At 38.7% G+C, this 17,393-nt stretch overlaps 3 protein-coding genes and 1 long non-coding RNA gene across 4 annotated transcripts; 2 read left to right on the plus strand and 2 right to left on the minus strand.

Moving 5' to 3' along the window:
- Positions 1–513: 513 nt before the first annotated feature.
- Positions 514–8,822, plus strand: LOC103517259 (alanine--tRNA ligase, cytoplasmic-like). The gene is given in 11 exon segments (XM_026829418.1): positions 514–707; positions 2,831–3,016; positions 3,310–3,498; positions 3,739–3,881; positions 4,008–4,202; positions 4,652–4,796; positions 4,966–5,111; positions 7,246–7,349; positions 7,352–7,363; positions 7,790–7,966; positions 8,548–8,822. Coding segments are annotated over 10 exon segments (1,533 nt in total). The 5' UTR covers positions 514–707; positions 2,831–2,869.
- Positions 8,823–9,751: 929 nt separating this feature from the next.
- Positions 9,752–10,862, minus strand: LOC103517260 (WD repeat-containing protein 82). The gene has a single exon (XM_008482282.2). The coding sequence runs from the start codon at positions 10,733–10,735 to the stop codon at positions 9,752–9,754; it is 984 nt and encodes a 327-aa protein (XP_008480504.1). The 5' UTR covers positions 10,736–10,862.
- A 1,591-nt stretch (positions 10,863–12,453) lies between these two features.
- LOC103517255 lies at positions 12,454–13,054 on the plus strand. Its single transcript, XR_541796.1, has 2 exons — positions 12,454–12,532; positions 12,931–13,054. It is a non-coding gene; the product is annotated as an uncharacterized LOC103517255 (long non-coding RNA).
- Positions 13,055–13,827: 773 nt separating this feature from the next.
- Positions 13,828–15,492, minus strand: LOC103517261 (alanine--tRNA ligase, cytoplasmic-like). Its single transcript, XM_026829419.1, has 4 exons — positions 15,465–15,492; positions 15,018–15,301; positions 14,320–14,390; positions 13,828–14,023 (listed from the first exon to the last, which is right to left on the minus strand). The coding sequence occupies exons 1-4, from the start codon at positions 15,490–15,492 to the stop codon at positions 13,828–13,830; spliced, it is 579 nt and encodes a 192-aa protein (XP_026685220.1).
- Positions 15,493–17,393: the final 1,901 nt, after the last annotated feature.

A 17,393-nucleotide genomic window follows, 5' to 3' on the forward strand; every position in this document is an offset into this window, starting at 1 on the left:
ATCGAAGATATTTACACTGCGTTTTACGATAATAAGGCTACTTTTAGACCCTAGAGTTGCTTGAAATACCTAAACAAATTATGATGTGGTCTTCCCTCCCTCCCAATCCTCCGCAAGGTGAGCTGCCCCTCTATGATGTCAAATTTGAACCCCCATGTGACCCTGCACCCAACAGTCCAAGCCCTAGTCCGCGGGAGAACCAATATACCAAAGTGTGCGCTATTCGAAGACAAACCACCTCAGCCACGTCAAGTCCGTTCAAACTCAATGCAACACTTGACGAATCACCACTCGCTCAGAGGAGAAAACAAGATTCAGCCAAGAGTCGAACTTATCCGTGTGTAAACGAAACGAAAATCATCAGCACGAACGGAATTCTCAAGAGTTGTGCTTCTGGTCCTCAATCTCCACAGCAGAGCATGGTACAAAAGTTTACGCAACTCATTGAAAAAACCTCCCCCTCCTCCTCCTACTGATGAGCGAAATCTGGCAACAGTGGCAACCCTAAGTGAAAGTCAGAAAGTCAGAATTTTTAAATTTATTTTTGCCAACTTTGAACTTTTTCAATTAAAGTTCCAATATCTGATCCAGATGTTAAAGTTTAATTGTTTGTACCGTGAACATTGATTCTGGTTCATTTGTGCAATTAATAGTTAATAGTTAATAGTTAATAGTTACTTCCTGAGTTCAGAAGGTGTCCAGGCAGGGTATGTACATTTGTATAAAATGCATGTGACTAACCAATCTATTTCTACTGATAACATGAAACACCTAGGTTGATCTTCAAATTGTCTACTGAAAATACAGCAGGAGCGACCTGTAGATTTTGTATTTTAGTTTCCAATTTTCTCTAAACATACTAGTGTCTGGTTCCTGGTGCATACTAATAGTGGAGCCTGATATTGTTACCCAATTCAGTGCAAATTGAACTCTCTGCAGCCATTCTAATGAAAAACAAATGGGAAAAGTATTCAACTCATTTCCCTTTTAAAGTGAGGGCTGACTAAACCCCCTTACTGATTTCATCATTCCATAGTTCAAAATTAATAAGCAAATTTATTATTCCTTTTTCAGATTTTGAAACTTGAATCAGTCATGGAAAAGTATTCAACTCATTTCCCTTTTAAAGTGAGGGCTGATTTCATCAGCCCCTTACTGATTTCATCATTCCATAGTTCAAAATTAATAAGCAAATTTATTATTCCTTTTTCAGATTTTGAAACTTGAATCAGTCATATAGAGCCTAAATCCAAAGTTTTAGCCATTGGTCCGTGTGTGTGTGTGTGTCTGTCTGTAAACAAAATATCTCGAGAACGGTAAGACCTAGAGACTTAAAATTTTGTATGTAGCTGTCAAATGTGACAAGGATGCGACACGAAACTTTGGTTAAGACCGGTGCAACGGTTGGCGGCATTTTACCGCTCTAAAGATGTCCGAAAAACATTCATGGATTTCTTTATGAAGAAGAAACAGCATGATTATGTTCATTCATCCTGTGTCATACCATCTGATGATCCAACATTGCTGTTTGCTAATGCTGGAATGAATCAGGTTTGTTATAATTATTTAGAAGCTAAGGATGTCCGAAAAACATTCATGGATTTCTTTATGAAGAAGAAACAGCATGATTATGTTCATTCATCCTGTGTCATACCATCTGATGATCCAACATTGCTGTTTGCTAATGCTGGAATGAATCAGGTTTGTTATAATTATTTAGAAGTTAGTTCATGAAAGAATAGAAAAGGGGAAATGAGGTAAAAAGGTTGAAAAGAAGAGAGAGAAAAAGAGAGAGAGAGAAAGAAAGAGAAAGAGAAAAGAAGAGATTATAAGAAACAAACACAAGTGTCAAAATACTAGGTGGAATGTTTTAAAGTAGCTTTCATAATCACTGCCCTGCTGAATTGGTTTGTGCATAAATACTCAGGTATCTTCAGTGAAAACTGGAACTTGGCCTAGCACACATGCATGCACTTGGGCCTTGATTTACATTTTGTGTTTTCAGTACAAACCAATATTCCTAGGCACTGTGGATCCAAACAGTGATATGGCCAAGTTGGTACGGGCAGTCAACACTCAGAAATGTATCCGAGCTGGAGGCAAACATAATGACTTGGATGATGTAGGCAAAGATGTGTATCACCATACTTTCTTTGAGATGTTGGGGAACTGGTCCTTTGGTGATTATTTCAAGGTATTTTTTTTTCTTCTTCGAGAATAGAAAAGAGGAAATGAGGTAAAAAGGTTGAAAAGAAGAGAGAGAGAGAGAGAGAGAGAGAGAGAGAGATAGAGAAAGAAAGAAAGAAAGAAAGAGAAGAGTGCAAAAAAAGAGATTATAAGAAACAACCACAAGTGTCAAAATACTAAGTGGAATGTTTTAAAATAGCTTTCAGAATCAATGCCCTGCTCAATTGGTTTGTGCTTAAATACTCAGGTATCTTCACTGGAAATTGGAACTTGGCCTAGTGATTCATGCCCTTAGAGCTTGATTTACATTTTGTGTTTTCAGTACAAACCAATATTCTTGGGCACTGTGGATCCAAACAGTGATATGGCCAAGTTAGTACGGGCAGTCAACACTCAGAAATGTATCCGAGCTGGAGGCAAACATAATGACTTGGATGATGTGGGCAAAGATGTGTATCACCATACTTTCTTTGAGATGTTGGGGAACTGGTCCTTTGGTGATTATTTCAAGGTATTTTTTTTTTCTTCTTAAAATATTCAACTCATTTCCCCTTTAAAGTGAGGGCTGATTTCATCAGCCCCTTACTGATTTCATCATTCCATAGGTCAAAATTAATAAGCAAATTTATTATTCCTTTTTCAGATTTGAAACTTGAATCAGTCATACTCGTAATCTCCAAACATGGCTGACTTCATGTCTGCTAAAGATGTCCGAAAAACATTCATGGATTTCTTTATGAAGAAGAAACAGCATGATTATGTTCATTCATCCTGTGTCATACCATCTGATGATCCAACATTGCTGTTTGCTAATGCTGGAATGAATCAGGTTTGTTATAATTATTTAGAAGTTAGTTCATGAAAGAATAGAAAAAGGGAAATGAGGTAAAAAGGTTGAAAAGAAGAGAGAGAAAAAGAGAGAGAAAGAAAGAGAAAGAGAAAAGAAGAGATTATAAGAAACAAACACAAGTGTCAAAATACTAGGTGGAATGTTTTAAAGTAGCTTTCATAATCACTGCCCTGCTGAATTGGTTTGTGCATAAATACTCAGGTATCTTCAGTGAAAACTGGCCTAGCACACATGCATGCACTTAGGCCTTGATTTACTTTTTGTGTTTTCAGTACAAACCAATATTCCTAGGCACTGTAGATCCAAACAGTGATATGGCCAAGTTGGTACGGGCAGTCAACACTCAGAAATGTATCCGAGCTGGAGGCAAACATAATGACTTGGATGATGTAGGCAAAGATGTGTATCACCATACTTTCTTTGAGATGTTGGGGAACTGGTCCTTTGGTGATTATTTCAAGGTATTTTTTTTTCTTCTTCTTTCTTAACCTTTGTAAAATTTCTCCATTAAGTGTGTACCTACCTAATGCCTATCCAAGCTAACTAGACTGGAAAACCAAAGTTCAATTTGACTCTTGAAAACGTTTTTAAGCTTTGAAACATGAGGTTTTTAACCTGTGGAAACATGAAAAGTTTTTTAACCTGTGGAAACATTTTCTTTCAGATTGCCTGAATCCCACATCATTCCGGGAAGTATGAAGGACAACTTCTGGGAGATGGGAGAGACTGGGCCCTGTGGTCCTTGCTCGGAACTTCACTATGATAGAATAGGAGGGGGCCGTAATGCTGCTGATCTAGTCAACCAAGATGATCCTGCATACAAGGCAGACTTGCTACCCTCCAAGCTAACTAGACTGGAAAACCAAAGTTCAATTTGACTCTTGAAAACGTTCTTAAGCTTTGAAACATGAGGTTTTTAACCTGTGGAAACATGAAAACTTTTTTAACCTGTGGAAACATTTTCTTTCAGATTGCCTGAATCCCACATCATTCCAGGAAGTATGAAGGACAACTTCTGGGAGATGGGAGAGACCGGGCCCTGTGGTCCTTGCTCGGAACTTCACTATGATAGAATAGGAGGGGGCCGTAATGCTGCTGATCTAGTCAACCAAGATGATCCTGATGTTCTGGAGATTTGGAACCTTGTGTTCATTCAGTATAATCGGTAAGTGTAAGGCCAGCCACTCACTATCAGGTAGACCTGACAGGTACACCTGGTCAGGTATATCTGACACCCAATGAGCACACACATCATCAGAGAGTGAGTGGCTGGCCAAATAATTGGGGAAGTGTGGGTTTGTGGCCTGCTGTTTAAGGGCCATATATGTCGACTCTTAAGCTGTACTAAAGCATTAATTCCAAGCATCTGATTCACCAAAACAGAAGAAAAGAGGTTTAGGTATAGATATTGTAGGTATAGGTGTGTGATTCCTTTGGGATGAAATTCGGTTTTGGTTACAAATTTTACAAGTGGATGCCCTTCACACTCAACCTTTGCTATTTCTTTAGCAAGGGAAATCCAGGCTGGTATACTCCCTGTTTAATGTCCCGCAGCCAGACGTAGTTTCCTACCCTCTGTAAATCTCTAATTCATGTCCTCTTTATGATTTCCAGTGAGACTGATGGAAGCCTGAAACCACTGCCCAAGAAGCACATCGATTGTGGAATGGGATTCGAACGATTGGTGTCCGTAATACAAGACAAACGCTCCAACTACGATACTGATGTGTTTGTACCACTGTTTGAAGCTATTCAAAAGGTAAGACCCTGGTGAACAATATTATAAAGGAATTGTGTTGTTAAATAGAAACTCTGAGCTTAGCTATTATATGGTTGTACGAATCTAACATAACCTTAACATATTATTAGGACATCGGATTGGTGCTTTAATGAGGACGTACATTAAACCATTATGTCTTTTATTCCAGGGCACTGGTGCTCCTCCCTACCAAGGCAGAGTAGGAGAGGAAGATAAGGAGGGAATAGACATGGCATACCGAGTACTAGCAGATCATGCCAGAACTCTAACCATAGCTCTGGCTGATGGTGGAAGACCTGACAACACTGGGCGAGGGTAAGTTTATTATAAGTGAACTTACTTTAAAGGACACTTTGTACTTTGTGTTGGATGCCCAGAAATAAACAACCTTTGTGAACTACTTAGTTGGTATCACACTAGGCTAGCACGCCTTAGGTCCCGGGTTCGAGATCGATGGAAGCCTGAAACCACTGCCCAAGAAGCACATCGATTGTGGAATGGGATTCGAACGATTGGTGTCCATAATACAAGACAAACGCTCCAACTACGATACTGATGTGTTTGTACCACTGTTTGAAGCTATTCAAAAGGCAAGACCCTGGTGAATAATATTATAAAGGAATTGTGTTGTTAAATAGAAACTTTGAGTTTTCACAAAGTTACTGAGTCCTCTATCATGATAGAAACATTGAGCTTAGCTATTATATGATCTATGGTACAAGGGTTACAATCATGCTGAGGTGGTCTCCATATGGGTCCCCTGACCTACCGTGGTGGCGTAGTAGTCAAGAAGCTCGCCTGGTGATCTGGAGGGTATATGCTCGGAGCCCAGTCTGAGGCTTATGTGTAGGGGCAAACGACCTTAAGAGGAGGTTATGCTTGTACGAATCTAACATAACCTTGACATATTATTAGGACATCGGATTGGTGCTTTAATGAGGACGTACATTAAACCAATATGTCTTTTATTCCAGGGCACTGGTGCTCCTCCCTACCAAGGCAGAGTAGGAGAGGAAGATAAGGAGGGAATAGACATGGCATACCGAGTACTAGCAGATCATGCCAGAACTCTAACCATAGCTCTGGCTGATGGTGGAAGACCTGACAACACTGGGCGAGGGTAAGTTTATTATAAGTGAAACTTACTTTAAAGGACACTTTGAACTTTGTTGGATGCCCAGAAATAAACAACCTTTGTGAACTACTTAGTTGGTATCACACTAGGCTAGCACGCCTTAGGTTCGAGATGTCATTACTTGGGGTACATTATGGCACCAAAAGGCTAGGTGCTAAACCTTCACCTATTCTATTTTTTTTTTAACTTTTATTTCATTACAAATTTTCACTAGTAAATGGTTTCTTTAAATTAAATTGATCCCAAGGGCAAGGAAAACCTTAGCCTCTTGATTTGAGCTTAGCTATTATATGATCTATGGTACAAGGGTTATAATCATGCTGAGGTGGTCTCCATATGGGTCCCTTGACCTACCGTGGTGGCGTAGTAGTCAAGAAGCTCGCCTGGTGATCTAGAGGGTATATGCTCAGAGCCCAGTCTGAGGCTTATGTGTAGGGGCAAACGACCTTAAGAGGAGGTTATGCTTGTACGAATATAACATAACCTTAACATATTATTAGGACATCGGATTGGTGCTTTAATGAGGACGTACATTAAACCAATATGTCATTTATTCCAGGGCACTGGTGCTCCTCCCTACCAAGGCAGAGTAGGAGAGGAAGATAAGGAGGGAATAGACATGGCATACCGAGTACTAGCAGATCATGCCAGAACTCTAACCATAGCTCTGGCTGATGGTGGAAGACCTGACAACACTGGGCGAGGGTAAGTTTATTATAAGTTAAACTTACTTTAAAGGACACTTTGAACTTTGTTGGATGCCCAGAAATAAACAACCTTTGTGAACTACTTAGTTGGTATCACACTAGGCTAGCACGCCTTAGGTTCGAGATGTCATTACTTGGGGTACATTATGGCACCAAAAGGCTAGGTGCTAAACCTTCACCTATTCTTTTTTTTAACTTTTATTTCATTACAATTTTTCACTAGTAAATGGTTTCTTTAAATTAAATTGATCCCAAGGGCAAGGAAAACCTTAGCCTCTTGACAAATGGAGTGTGCCTGAAGGCATGTGATGTGTTCGAATCCACTCGACCCCGACATAAAATCCACTAATAAAATTATTATGGCACCAAAAGGCTAGGTGCTAAACCTTCACCTATTCTTTTTTTTAAACTTTTATTTCATTACAAATTTTCACTAGTAAATGGTTTCTTTAAATTAAATTGATCCCAAGGGCAAGGAAAACCTTAGCCTCTTGACAAATAGAGTGTGCCTGAAGGCATGTGATGTGTTCGAATCCACTCGACCCCGACATAAAATCCACTATTAAAATTATTCAATTCTATTCTATTCTATCTCCCTCCCCCACAGTTATGTCTTGCGTCGTATTCTCAGACGTGCAGTACGCTACGGCACTGAAAAGCTAGGTGCAAAACCTCGTCTGTTCTCTTCCTTAGTGAACACAGTGGTGGATCTGTTGGTTATACTTTTATAGATTAAAAGTATAGAGTATATTTTACGAACGTAGTTCTTACCTGTACGGTTTTATTTTACTTTCCTTATCCTGTAGGAAGGAAAGTAATGTAATCGAGTGAAATTTTTCCGGTGGTCAGTTTTTAGTGCTAGAACAAGTTTTGAGGTCCCTAGAGCCTAAATCCAATGTTTCTTTCTTCATCCCTACATTCTGTCATCTATCTCTATACTTTTAATCTATAAAATTACGTTTAATGTATAAAATACTTTTAATCTATAAAATTTAATCTATTTTACGAACGTAGTACATACTTACCTATCCGGTTTCATTTTACTTTCCTTATCCTGTAGGAAGGAAAGTAATGTAATCGAGTGAAATTTTTCCGATGGTCAGTTTTTAGTGCTAGAACAAGTTTTGAGGTCCCTAGAGCCTAAATCCAATGTTTCTTTCTTCATCCCCAGCTTCTTAGTCAAGGCAAGGGAGCCACCATTGAGGATACCATAGGACTGGACATACACTCCATCACAGATCTGCAGACCAGAGGGGTACCACCTACTGATGACTCTCCCAAGTACAGATATACACCTACTCAACCTGACACAGCTGATGGTGCTTATGGTAAGGTTTATTATAATTTCATCGAACAATTCTTTCACAAGCTCAATAAACCTAGAGCTGAATCCTCCTCGTCTAAAACTTTAGCAAAAATAGCTCAAGTTTGTGTCACCTGAGGAGGAAACAGATCAGGTCTATGGCAATTCATTTTTCTTGTGAAATTTTCTCTACTAGCAGGTTATCCTTACTTCGCCACGGAAAATTGATCATGACTTCAGATCGGGTTAGATTTCAGTAAAAGTCCTATGTTACTGCGACCTGATTAGATCTTTTGTGACTGCATCTAGAACTTGGAAATATTCCTGCCAAATTTCAGCTTTCTAGGTGTTCTGGTTCTGGAGATAGAGCGATCAATGTGTGAGTGAATGATTATGTGAATGAGTGAGTAAGTGATGAATGCGTGAGTAAATGAATTCGTGAATGAGTGAGTCAGTAAATGGATAGGAATATTCCTACCAAATTTCAGCTTTCTAGGTGTTGTAGTTCTGGAGATAGAGTGATCAGTGTGTGAAAATGAGTGAGTGAGTGAGTGAATGGATTTCGCTTTCATATAATAATAAACATCTATCCTTTCACCCTTCCAGAATTTGAACCGTGTGAGGGTACCGTGGTAGGATTGCGGTACAACAAGCAGTTTGTAGACTCTGTGAGTTCCGGTACTGAGGCAGGAATCCTGCTAGACAAGAGTAATTTCTACGCGGAACAAGGAGGTCAAATCTATGATGAGGGATTTATGATTGGGGTAAACGATGAGGTAAGAATTATTACTGTAGTTCGAATACCGAAAGCGAAGAAGAAGAGGAAAAAAATCATGACCATGATTAACTCACCGGGTACGGAGTTAAGTTTCCCTTGCTAAAGAAATAGGAAAGGTTGTGTGAAAAATTCCGTTGGTCCTCATTTTTCCTGCTCTATGACTTTGAAACATCACACAAGTAAGCGCAACTGATCTATTGGACCATAAAACGTCCACATCCGAAAAAACGAAGGTCGAAAAATTTGTCGATCACAATACTTTCCTCGTCATTTTATAAAATAAGGAAAGTAATAGGTAAATAACATCATCATCATCTAGGTACTTTTATAAAATAATGAAAGTACCTATATAGGTATTAAATAACATAATCATCATCTAGGTACTAAACTTTGCTACCTTGTAGCTACGGATGACATTGTCTGTTAACTTCATTGTTCTGGTTTTTACTTTCCTATTATGATGGCATTTGTATTAAGACTTTAACCAACTTCTAACCTCTTTTCTACAGATTTTCTTCACTATTCAAAAGTCAAAATTTCTTTTTTCAAATTTTCAAATTCAAAATGAATATGAAATTTTTACTTTCTATTTTTATTTTTATTTGTAAAAGCAAAATACAAACATTGCCAAACGTATTTCATTTCTTGAAAAAACCTCCCCCTCCTCCTCCTACTGCTGAGCGAAATCTGGCAACAGTGGCAACCCTAAATGAAAGTAACCTCAAAACCTTGGTGTCAAAAATTTTTAAATTTATTTTTGCCAACTTTGAACTTTTTCAATAAAAGTTCCAATATCTGATCCAGATGTTAAAGTTTAATTGTTTGTACCGTGAACATTGATTCTGGTTCATTTGTGCAATTAACAGTTACTTCCTGAGTTCAGAAGTTGTCCAGGCAGGGTATGTACATTTGTATAAAATGCATGTGACTAACCAATCTATTCCTACTGATAACATAAAACACCTAGGTAGATCTTCAAATTGTCTACTGAAAATACAGCAGGAGCGACCTGTAGATTTTATATTTTAGTTTCTAATTTTCTCGAAACATACTAGTGTCTGGTTCCTGATGGTTACTTAGGTAAGTTGGGATCCAAAATGCCAAGTTTGTACATGCAGATGCCATCATGTTGAACTTGGGATTAAACTGTATTGTTTGTACAGGAGATGGATGGTCAGCATCAAGTACACACACTTTGAATCCTTTTTCTGCATTCCAAATATGAATCCGTCCATCAGTAGATCCACTAATGACATATTTAGAGTCTGGAGTGAAAGAAGCTTCAAGAGGACAACCTTTGTTATTCAGGAATCCTGCGAGAGTTTGTAGACATTGTCCATTGTATGCATCAAATGTACGGATGATAGATCCATTTGTTGAAATGAGAATATATTTTCCATCTGCACTAAACTTGATTCCTGTCCAATCACATTCTTTCTCAGCTGCAAATTTGAAATTTGAGAATGGTCCCTTGTCAAAGGATCGTACATCATACAGTTTGATAGTGTCAGAGTTTACACCAACACCAAAAATAAGTCCTTCTGGATCAAAAGCAGCAATAGGTCTTGAGCCAGAAACATGCATGATGCCTTGACAGTTTGGTGATCGGAGATCCCATAACCTTACGGTTTTGTCATAGGATCCAGAGATGAAGGTATCATCAATAGGAGACAAACACAAGGAGTTGACTTTCTTAGTGTGACCTGGGAAGTACCTGATGTATTTATTGTCATGCAGAGATAAATATCTTACTGTATCGTCTATTTTGGTGGAAGCATGAATTGCTGCTTGTTTGGCATGTGTGAATCTTATCAGATCTACTCCATACTTCTTACTGAATACGGTGCGCTTGTTAGTGCCCAATTCACAATCATAGATAACTATCTGATCATCCTCACTGCATGATATCAAGAGAAGTCCATCGGCTGAATAGTCAATACTGGTAATCTTGTCAGTGTTCTCCCGGAACAACTTTGCTACCTTGTAGCTACGGATGACATTGTCTGTTAACTTCATTGTTCTGGTTTTTACTTTCCTATTATGATGGCATTTGTATTGACTTTAACCAACTTTTAACCTCTTTTCTGCAGATTTTCTTCACTATTCAAAAGTCAAAATTTCTTTTTTCAAATTTTCAAATAGGGATGGCATTTGTATTAAGACTTTAACCAACTTCTAACCTCTTTTCTACAGATTTTCTTCACTATTCAAAAGTCAAAATTTCTTTTTTCTTTTTTCAAATTCAAAATGAAATTTTTACTTTCTATTTTTATCCTAAATATATACAGCCCCTTGTGTAACTGACTGACTCACTCACTCACTCACTCACTGACTCACGTATACAAATTCTAACCCACTTCTAGATGAGCTAGGAAGATGCGGTTTTCACCATTAGATTCCTTATTTTTTGTACATCCTGGGAAAAATCGGAAACTCCCGAAATTCCAAACCGTTCCCGAGATATTGACATTTTTTTAGTTCCCCATAAGAAATACACAGGGAACACAGTTTGAGGCCAGCAAAACTTTCCCTGTGTTCAAGCAACCTTGCTTCAATATTGGGGGGAGGGGGGGGACTGCAGCAGGTGCGATGCAAAGGGTGCTAAGAAAAAATGGTTTTTAGGTTCTAACTAGTCCACTATTTGCTTTGCTAGTTGCTGCAATAAATATCTACATATGTAAATTATTCTCCCTAAAACACATTACATATTTACTCTCTTTGATTCAACAAGCGTGACGTTATTTTTTGCACACAAACATGGGCCAATGAAATTCAAGTTTAACTTGAACTTTTAATTAAATATTTGTGTATTTGTATCCACTTTGACGTTATTCCAAATAGGTACGTACCTATTCATATGCTTGTTACTTTCTATTACAAGGAAAAGGAATTTTAATTGTGTTAAGCATGAATGCTTGTCACAAATGTCGTTCACCGCTTAATATACTACGCTAAATTTTATGACATGACTTGGACTCGAACCACCAACCTCGAGATTCAAAGTCCACCGTGCTAAGCACTGCACCACTGAGGTTGGTGTTACTTCGGAACGGTATAAGCTAAAGACTTGAAATTTGGTATGTAGTTCACAAATGTGACAAGGATGCAACACAAAACGTTTGGTTGAAATAGGTTCTGCGGTTGGCGGTATTTTGACCGCTTTTTGGCGGTTTTCAGCTATATCGACTAAACGGTTAGTGATATTGTAAATGTTACAACAGAACACCCTAATAAGCACCATTCAACAGGATAAGGAAAGTCGTGTGATGTTCACACCAGATTTTTAAAAATTATTGTACCCATATTGTACCAAATACATAAGACCTTGTTTAGACTGCGGGAGTAAAGGGACTTTTCAGTCTCATTCGGGCTGGATAAACAAGGTATATTCTATTCTACCCTGTCCTTTTTTTTTTTTTACAAATAGGTAAATATTGCAGAAAATTATTACAACAAAGATAAACAAGAAAATAAAGAAGGATTGCATGTTCATTAATTTTCTTTGTGAAAAAATATGTTAAGTGTTTCGCGTTGGGATGTGCGCTCTTGCAGAACGGATTTCCTATAGCGTATGCGTCTAAAACATTATATAGCACACAAAGAAATTATGCACAAATCGAGTAGGAACTATAACGACAAGACCTTTGTCGTTACAGTTCGCCTTTTTTCAAACCTCTTGAAAAAGAAGAAGAAGAAGAAGAAGAAGAAGAAGAAGAAGAAGAAGAAGAAGAAAAGGATGATGTAGGCAAAGATGTGTATCACCATACTTTCTTTGAGATGTTGGGGAACTGGTCCTTTGGTGATTATTTCAAGGTATTTTTTTTTCTTCTTCTTTCTTAACCTTTGTAAAATTTCTCCATTAAGTGTGTACCTACCTAATGCCTAATCTTTAATTTCAAATTGAGTACTAACTGATGTTCTTGGGAAAGAAATGGTATCTCAGGTTCATTATGAAGGGAATTGGATTCCACAATGTGTATTGTTAGCTACCCCCAGTCTAAGTACAGTTTGCTTCTATACAAGCTGTCTAGAGCACATATCAAATCCAACTACTTTTTGTCTTTAGAACATAGCCATGTAATTATTTTTCTAAACCTCTCCTTCTGTAGCAAATAAATTTGTGTCTTGAGGTTGCTATCCTTTGGTCTAGCATTTCTTGGGCTGCAACACCTGTTGGTTTATCCCCATCAAAAACTTCTGTTTGGTTTCAGTTGGAAGTGTGTACATGGGCGTGGGAGCTGCTCACTACAGTGTACAAGATTCCAGCTGATCGTCTGTATGTCACATACTTTGGTGGTCATGAACCTGCTGGTTTGGAACCAGATCTAGAGTGCATATAAACTAGAGATTGTAGATTTTAGAGAGCTCTAGCAAAGTTATTTAAATTCTTTCAAGTTCGCTATTGTTCTTGAGTAACTATAAAGTTTACAAGTACATAAATACTTACTTAGTGTATATTGCATAAAGTTGGTGGTAATCTGCAATGGGAGGTGTGAAGCACACAAGTAAAACTATGAAAGAAAACGTGTTCCCCAAATTCAATTACTTGGTCCTGTCTTGTAAGTTGTGTCATTTTATCGCGAAATAAAGCCTGTATTCCATTTTATGCATCTTCCATTCAAATGGAGTCGAAATTGTCATGATACCTAATTATTCTGATATCTTATTTGTTACAGATAAACGACGATGTGGAACTCATAATATATGTAGTTATGAACATTCGATGGTGGTAAGCATTTCATTTTTACTTCCTTTCGAAAAAGCTCTGACTCCATTATCAAAGGAGAACTTGTGAAAGTGAAATCGTGAATACTTATCCCTGGAGTAAAACTCTCGGAAGTATTCACCAGAACTATACCGGATTTATTCCTCTTCACATTCCATTATGTTCTCGTGGAGATGATATCTGGAAGAATTTGCACGAGATAAACGACGATGTGGAACTCATAATATAGTTATGAACATTCGATGGTGGTAAGCATTTCATTTTTACTTCCTTTCGAAAAAGCTCCGACTCCATTATCAAAGGAGAACTTGTGAAAGTGAAATCGTGAATATTTATCCCTGGAGTAAAACTCTCGGAAGTATTCACCAGAACTATACCGGTTTTATTCCTCTTCACATTCCATTATGTTCTCGTGGAGATGATATCTGTAAACCAGGGATCCCTTCTGATCTGCCTCCGGTCCAAGCACAAATCTCAACGCATGGTTCAATATATGAGTAGCCGTGTGATTTGACATGATTGGGCGACGTCTGGCGGTGTCAATATGAAGCTTGAGTTTATCTCCAACCCGTAGAGTGTGACTTAGGGTATGTAGCAACTTAACTAGTTTTTTTTTTTTTTTTAGGTTTGATAGAGAGAACTGTAAAAATATAGGTCTTATCATCCCAAAATTAAAGAAAGAAAGATGAGAGAATAGAAGAACTTTGTTCTTATCAGTTTAGGATAAACTTTGCCCTGGGGGAGGGGAATCAAACCCATGACCAAGCACTTACAAGGCATACTTGCTACCCTCCAAGTTAACTAGACTTGAAAACCAAAGTTCAATTTGACTCTTGAAAACGTTTTTAAGCTTTGAAACATGAGGTCTAGAGTACCCTCGATCTTACCCCGATGTAGTACGTAGCCAGCCTTCACTTGAACATTGGTTACACATACTTCTACCGACTGAAAAACAAATAATAATTTGCTAGAACTTGGTTCGCCGTGGACTTTGAAGGATATTAACTTTGTCTACTACTTTTTCTTCGCCTTTTCAAGTGTACAGACGGGGTTAATTTGCTAGAACTTGGTTCGCCGTGGACTTTGAAGAATATTAACTTTGTCTACTACTTTTTCTTCGCCTTTTCAAGTGTACAGACGGAGTTGGCGTTTTTTTTTCGTCAGCCTCTCAATCAGCTCTAACTAGGGTGATTGCTGACATTTGGTTTTGACTACAAATTTTACGAGTGGATGACCTTCGCACACAACCTTTCCTATTTCTTTAGCAAGGGAAACTTAACTCCGTACCCGGTGAGTTAATCATGGTCATGATTTTTTTCCTCTTCTTCTTCGCTTCAATCAGCTCTAACTAGGGTGATTGCTTTGGGCTGACATTTGGTTTTGGCTACAAATTTTACGAGTGGATGCCCTTCGCACACAACCTTTCCTATTTCATTAGCAAGGGAAACTTAACTCCGTACCCGGTGAATTAATCATGGTCATGATTTTTTTTTTCTTCTTCTTCTTCTTCTTCTTCTTCTTCTTCTTCTTCTTCTTCGTTTTCGGTATTCGAACTACAGTAATAATTCTTACCTCATCGTTTACCCCAATCATAAATCCCTCATCATAGATTTGACCTCCTTGTTCCGCGTAGAAATTACTCTTGTCTAGCAGGATTCCTGCCTCAGTACCGGAACTCACAGAGTCTACAAACTGCTTGTTGCTCATAAATCCCTCATCATAGATTTGACCTCCTTGTTCCGCGTAGAAATTACTCTTGTCTAGCAGGATTCCTGCCTCAGTACCGGAACTGACAGAGTCTACAAACTGCTTGTTGTACCGCAATCCTACCACGGTACCCTCACATGGTTCAAATTCTGGAAGGGTGAAAGGATAGATGTTTATTATTATATGAAAGCGAAATCTTCAATCAGCTCTAACTAGGGTGATTGCTTTGGGCTGACATTTGGTTTTGGCTACAAATTTTACGAGTGGATGCCCTTCGCACACAACTGTTCCTATTTTATTAGCAAGGGAAACTTAACTCCGTAGCCGCTGAATTAATCATGGTAATGATTTTTTTTTCTTCTTCTTCTTCTTCTTCTTCTTCTTCTTCTTCTTCTTCTTCTTCTTCTTCGCTTTCGGTATTCGAACTACAGTAATAAGTCTTACCTCATCGTTTACCCCAATCATAAATCCCTCATCATAAATTTGACCTCCTTGTTCCGCGTAGAAATTACTCTTGTCTAGCAGAATTCCTGCCTCAGTACCGGAACTCACAGAGTCTACAAACTGCTTGTTGTAGGAAAACCTTAGCCTCTTGACAAATGGAGTGTGCCTGAAGGCATGTGATGTGTTCGAATCCACTCGACCCCGACATAAAATCCACTAATAAAATTATTCAATTCTATTCTATCTCCCTCCCCCACAGTTATGTCTTACGTCGTATTCTGAGACGTGCAGTACGCTACGGCACTGAAAAGCTAGGTGCAAAACCTCGTCTGTTCTCTTCCTTAGTGAACACAGTGGTGGATCTGTTGGGTGATACGTTTCCTGAGCTGACCAAGGATCCTCAGTCCATAGTGGACATTATCGATGAGGAGGAAGAGCAATTCCTTAAGACCCTGTCCCGTGGACGAAGCTTACTCAATAGGTAAGTCTGTACCAGCGGTTCTCAACTAGGAGGAAGAGCAATTCCTTAAGACCCTGTCCCGTGGACGAAGCTTACTCAATAGGTAAGTCTGTACCAGCGGTTCTCAACTTTTTTTCCCCCCGCGTACCCTTTGGGTACCCGAATTTAATGTCACGTACCCTCGCCACCATCATAATGAGTACCGGGTACCCATACCTAAGTTGATGAATACTATACTACTGAGTTCTAAACACACTCAGTACCTTTTGAAAAAATTCAGTACCTTGAGGTCAAACTTTAATACTCTTTTGGACTGTACTGCACTGATACTCTTTTTTTCACCCGCGTACCCCTTGGGTACCCGAATTTAATGTCACGTACCCTCGCCACCATCATAATGAGTACCGGGTACCCATACCCAAGTTGATGAATACTATACTACTGAGTTCTAAACACACTCAGTACCTTGAGATCAAACTTCAATACTCTTTTGGACTGTACTGCACTGATAAGCCTTCAAAACTCAAAATTGCTTTTATTATTCTTTTGTCCACCATTTTGTCATTCTTTCTTCTACCCTGTTTTAGTTTTAGTATTATATATTTTTTCTTTTTTAATTTAAGCAAGGGTCTTTTTATAAATTTGTATTACCATTTTTACTTTCCTTATCCTATAGGAACGAAAGTAATGTAATCGGGTCAAATTTTCGATGGGTCGGTTTTTAGTGTCACCACTCGTAAAATTTGTAGCCAAAACCAAATGTCAGCCCAAAGCAATCACCCTAGTTAGAGCTGATTGAAAGGCTGACGAAAAACGCCGACCCCGTCTGTACACTTGAAAAGGCGAAGAAAAAGTAGTAGACAAAGTTAATATCCTTCAAAGTCCACGGCTTCTAGCAAATTATTATATCAAAACACGTTTTGAGGTCCCTAGAGCCTAAATCCAAAGTTTCAGCCATTGGTCCGTGTGTGTGTGTCTGTCTGTCTGTGTGTGTGTGTGTGTGTGTCTGTCTGTCTGTCTGTAAACAAAATATCACGAGAACGGTAAGAGCTAGAGACTTGAAATTTGGTATGTAGCTGTCAAATGTGACAAGGATGCGACACGAAACTTTGGTTAAGACCGGTGCAACGGTTGGCGGCATTTTACCGCTTTTTGGCCCCGTTAATCGACGTCCACTGAAAGTACTCTCCCCCGACAACATAGATTCACCTCGTCGGACGACCATCGATCGACTATGTGTGGACATATCTGTAGAAGGAACTGTAACAAAGGAGAACTTATCGTCTCGAAATCGAAGAGAGGAGGGCAGGATAGGAAAAATCCAGACGTTCCGAGAA

The sequence above is a fragment of the Diaphorina citri genome, unplaced genomic scaffold (assembly GCF_000475195.1).
Source record: "Diaphorina citri unplaced genomic scaffold, Diaci psyllid genome assembly version 1.1 scaffold1788, whole genome shotgun sequence".
In the NCBI taxonomy this organism is placed as follows: Eukaryota; Metazoa; Arthropoda; class Insecta; order Hemiptera; family Psyllidae; genus Diaphorina; species Diaphorina citri.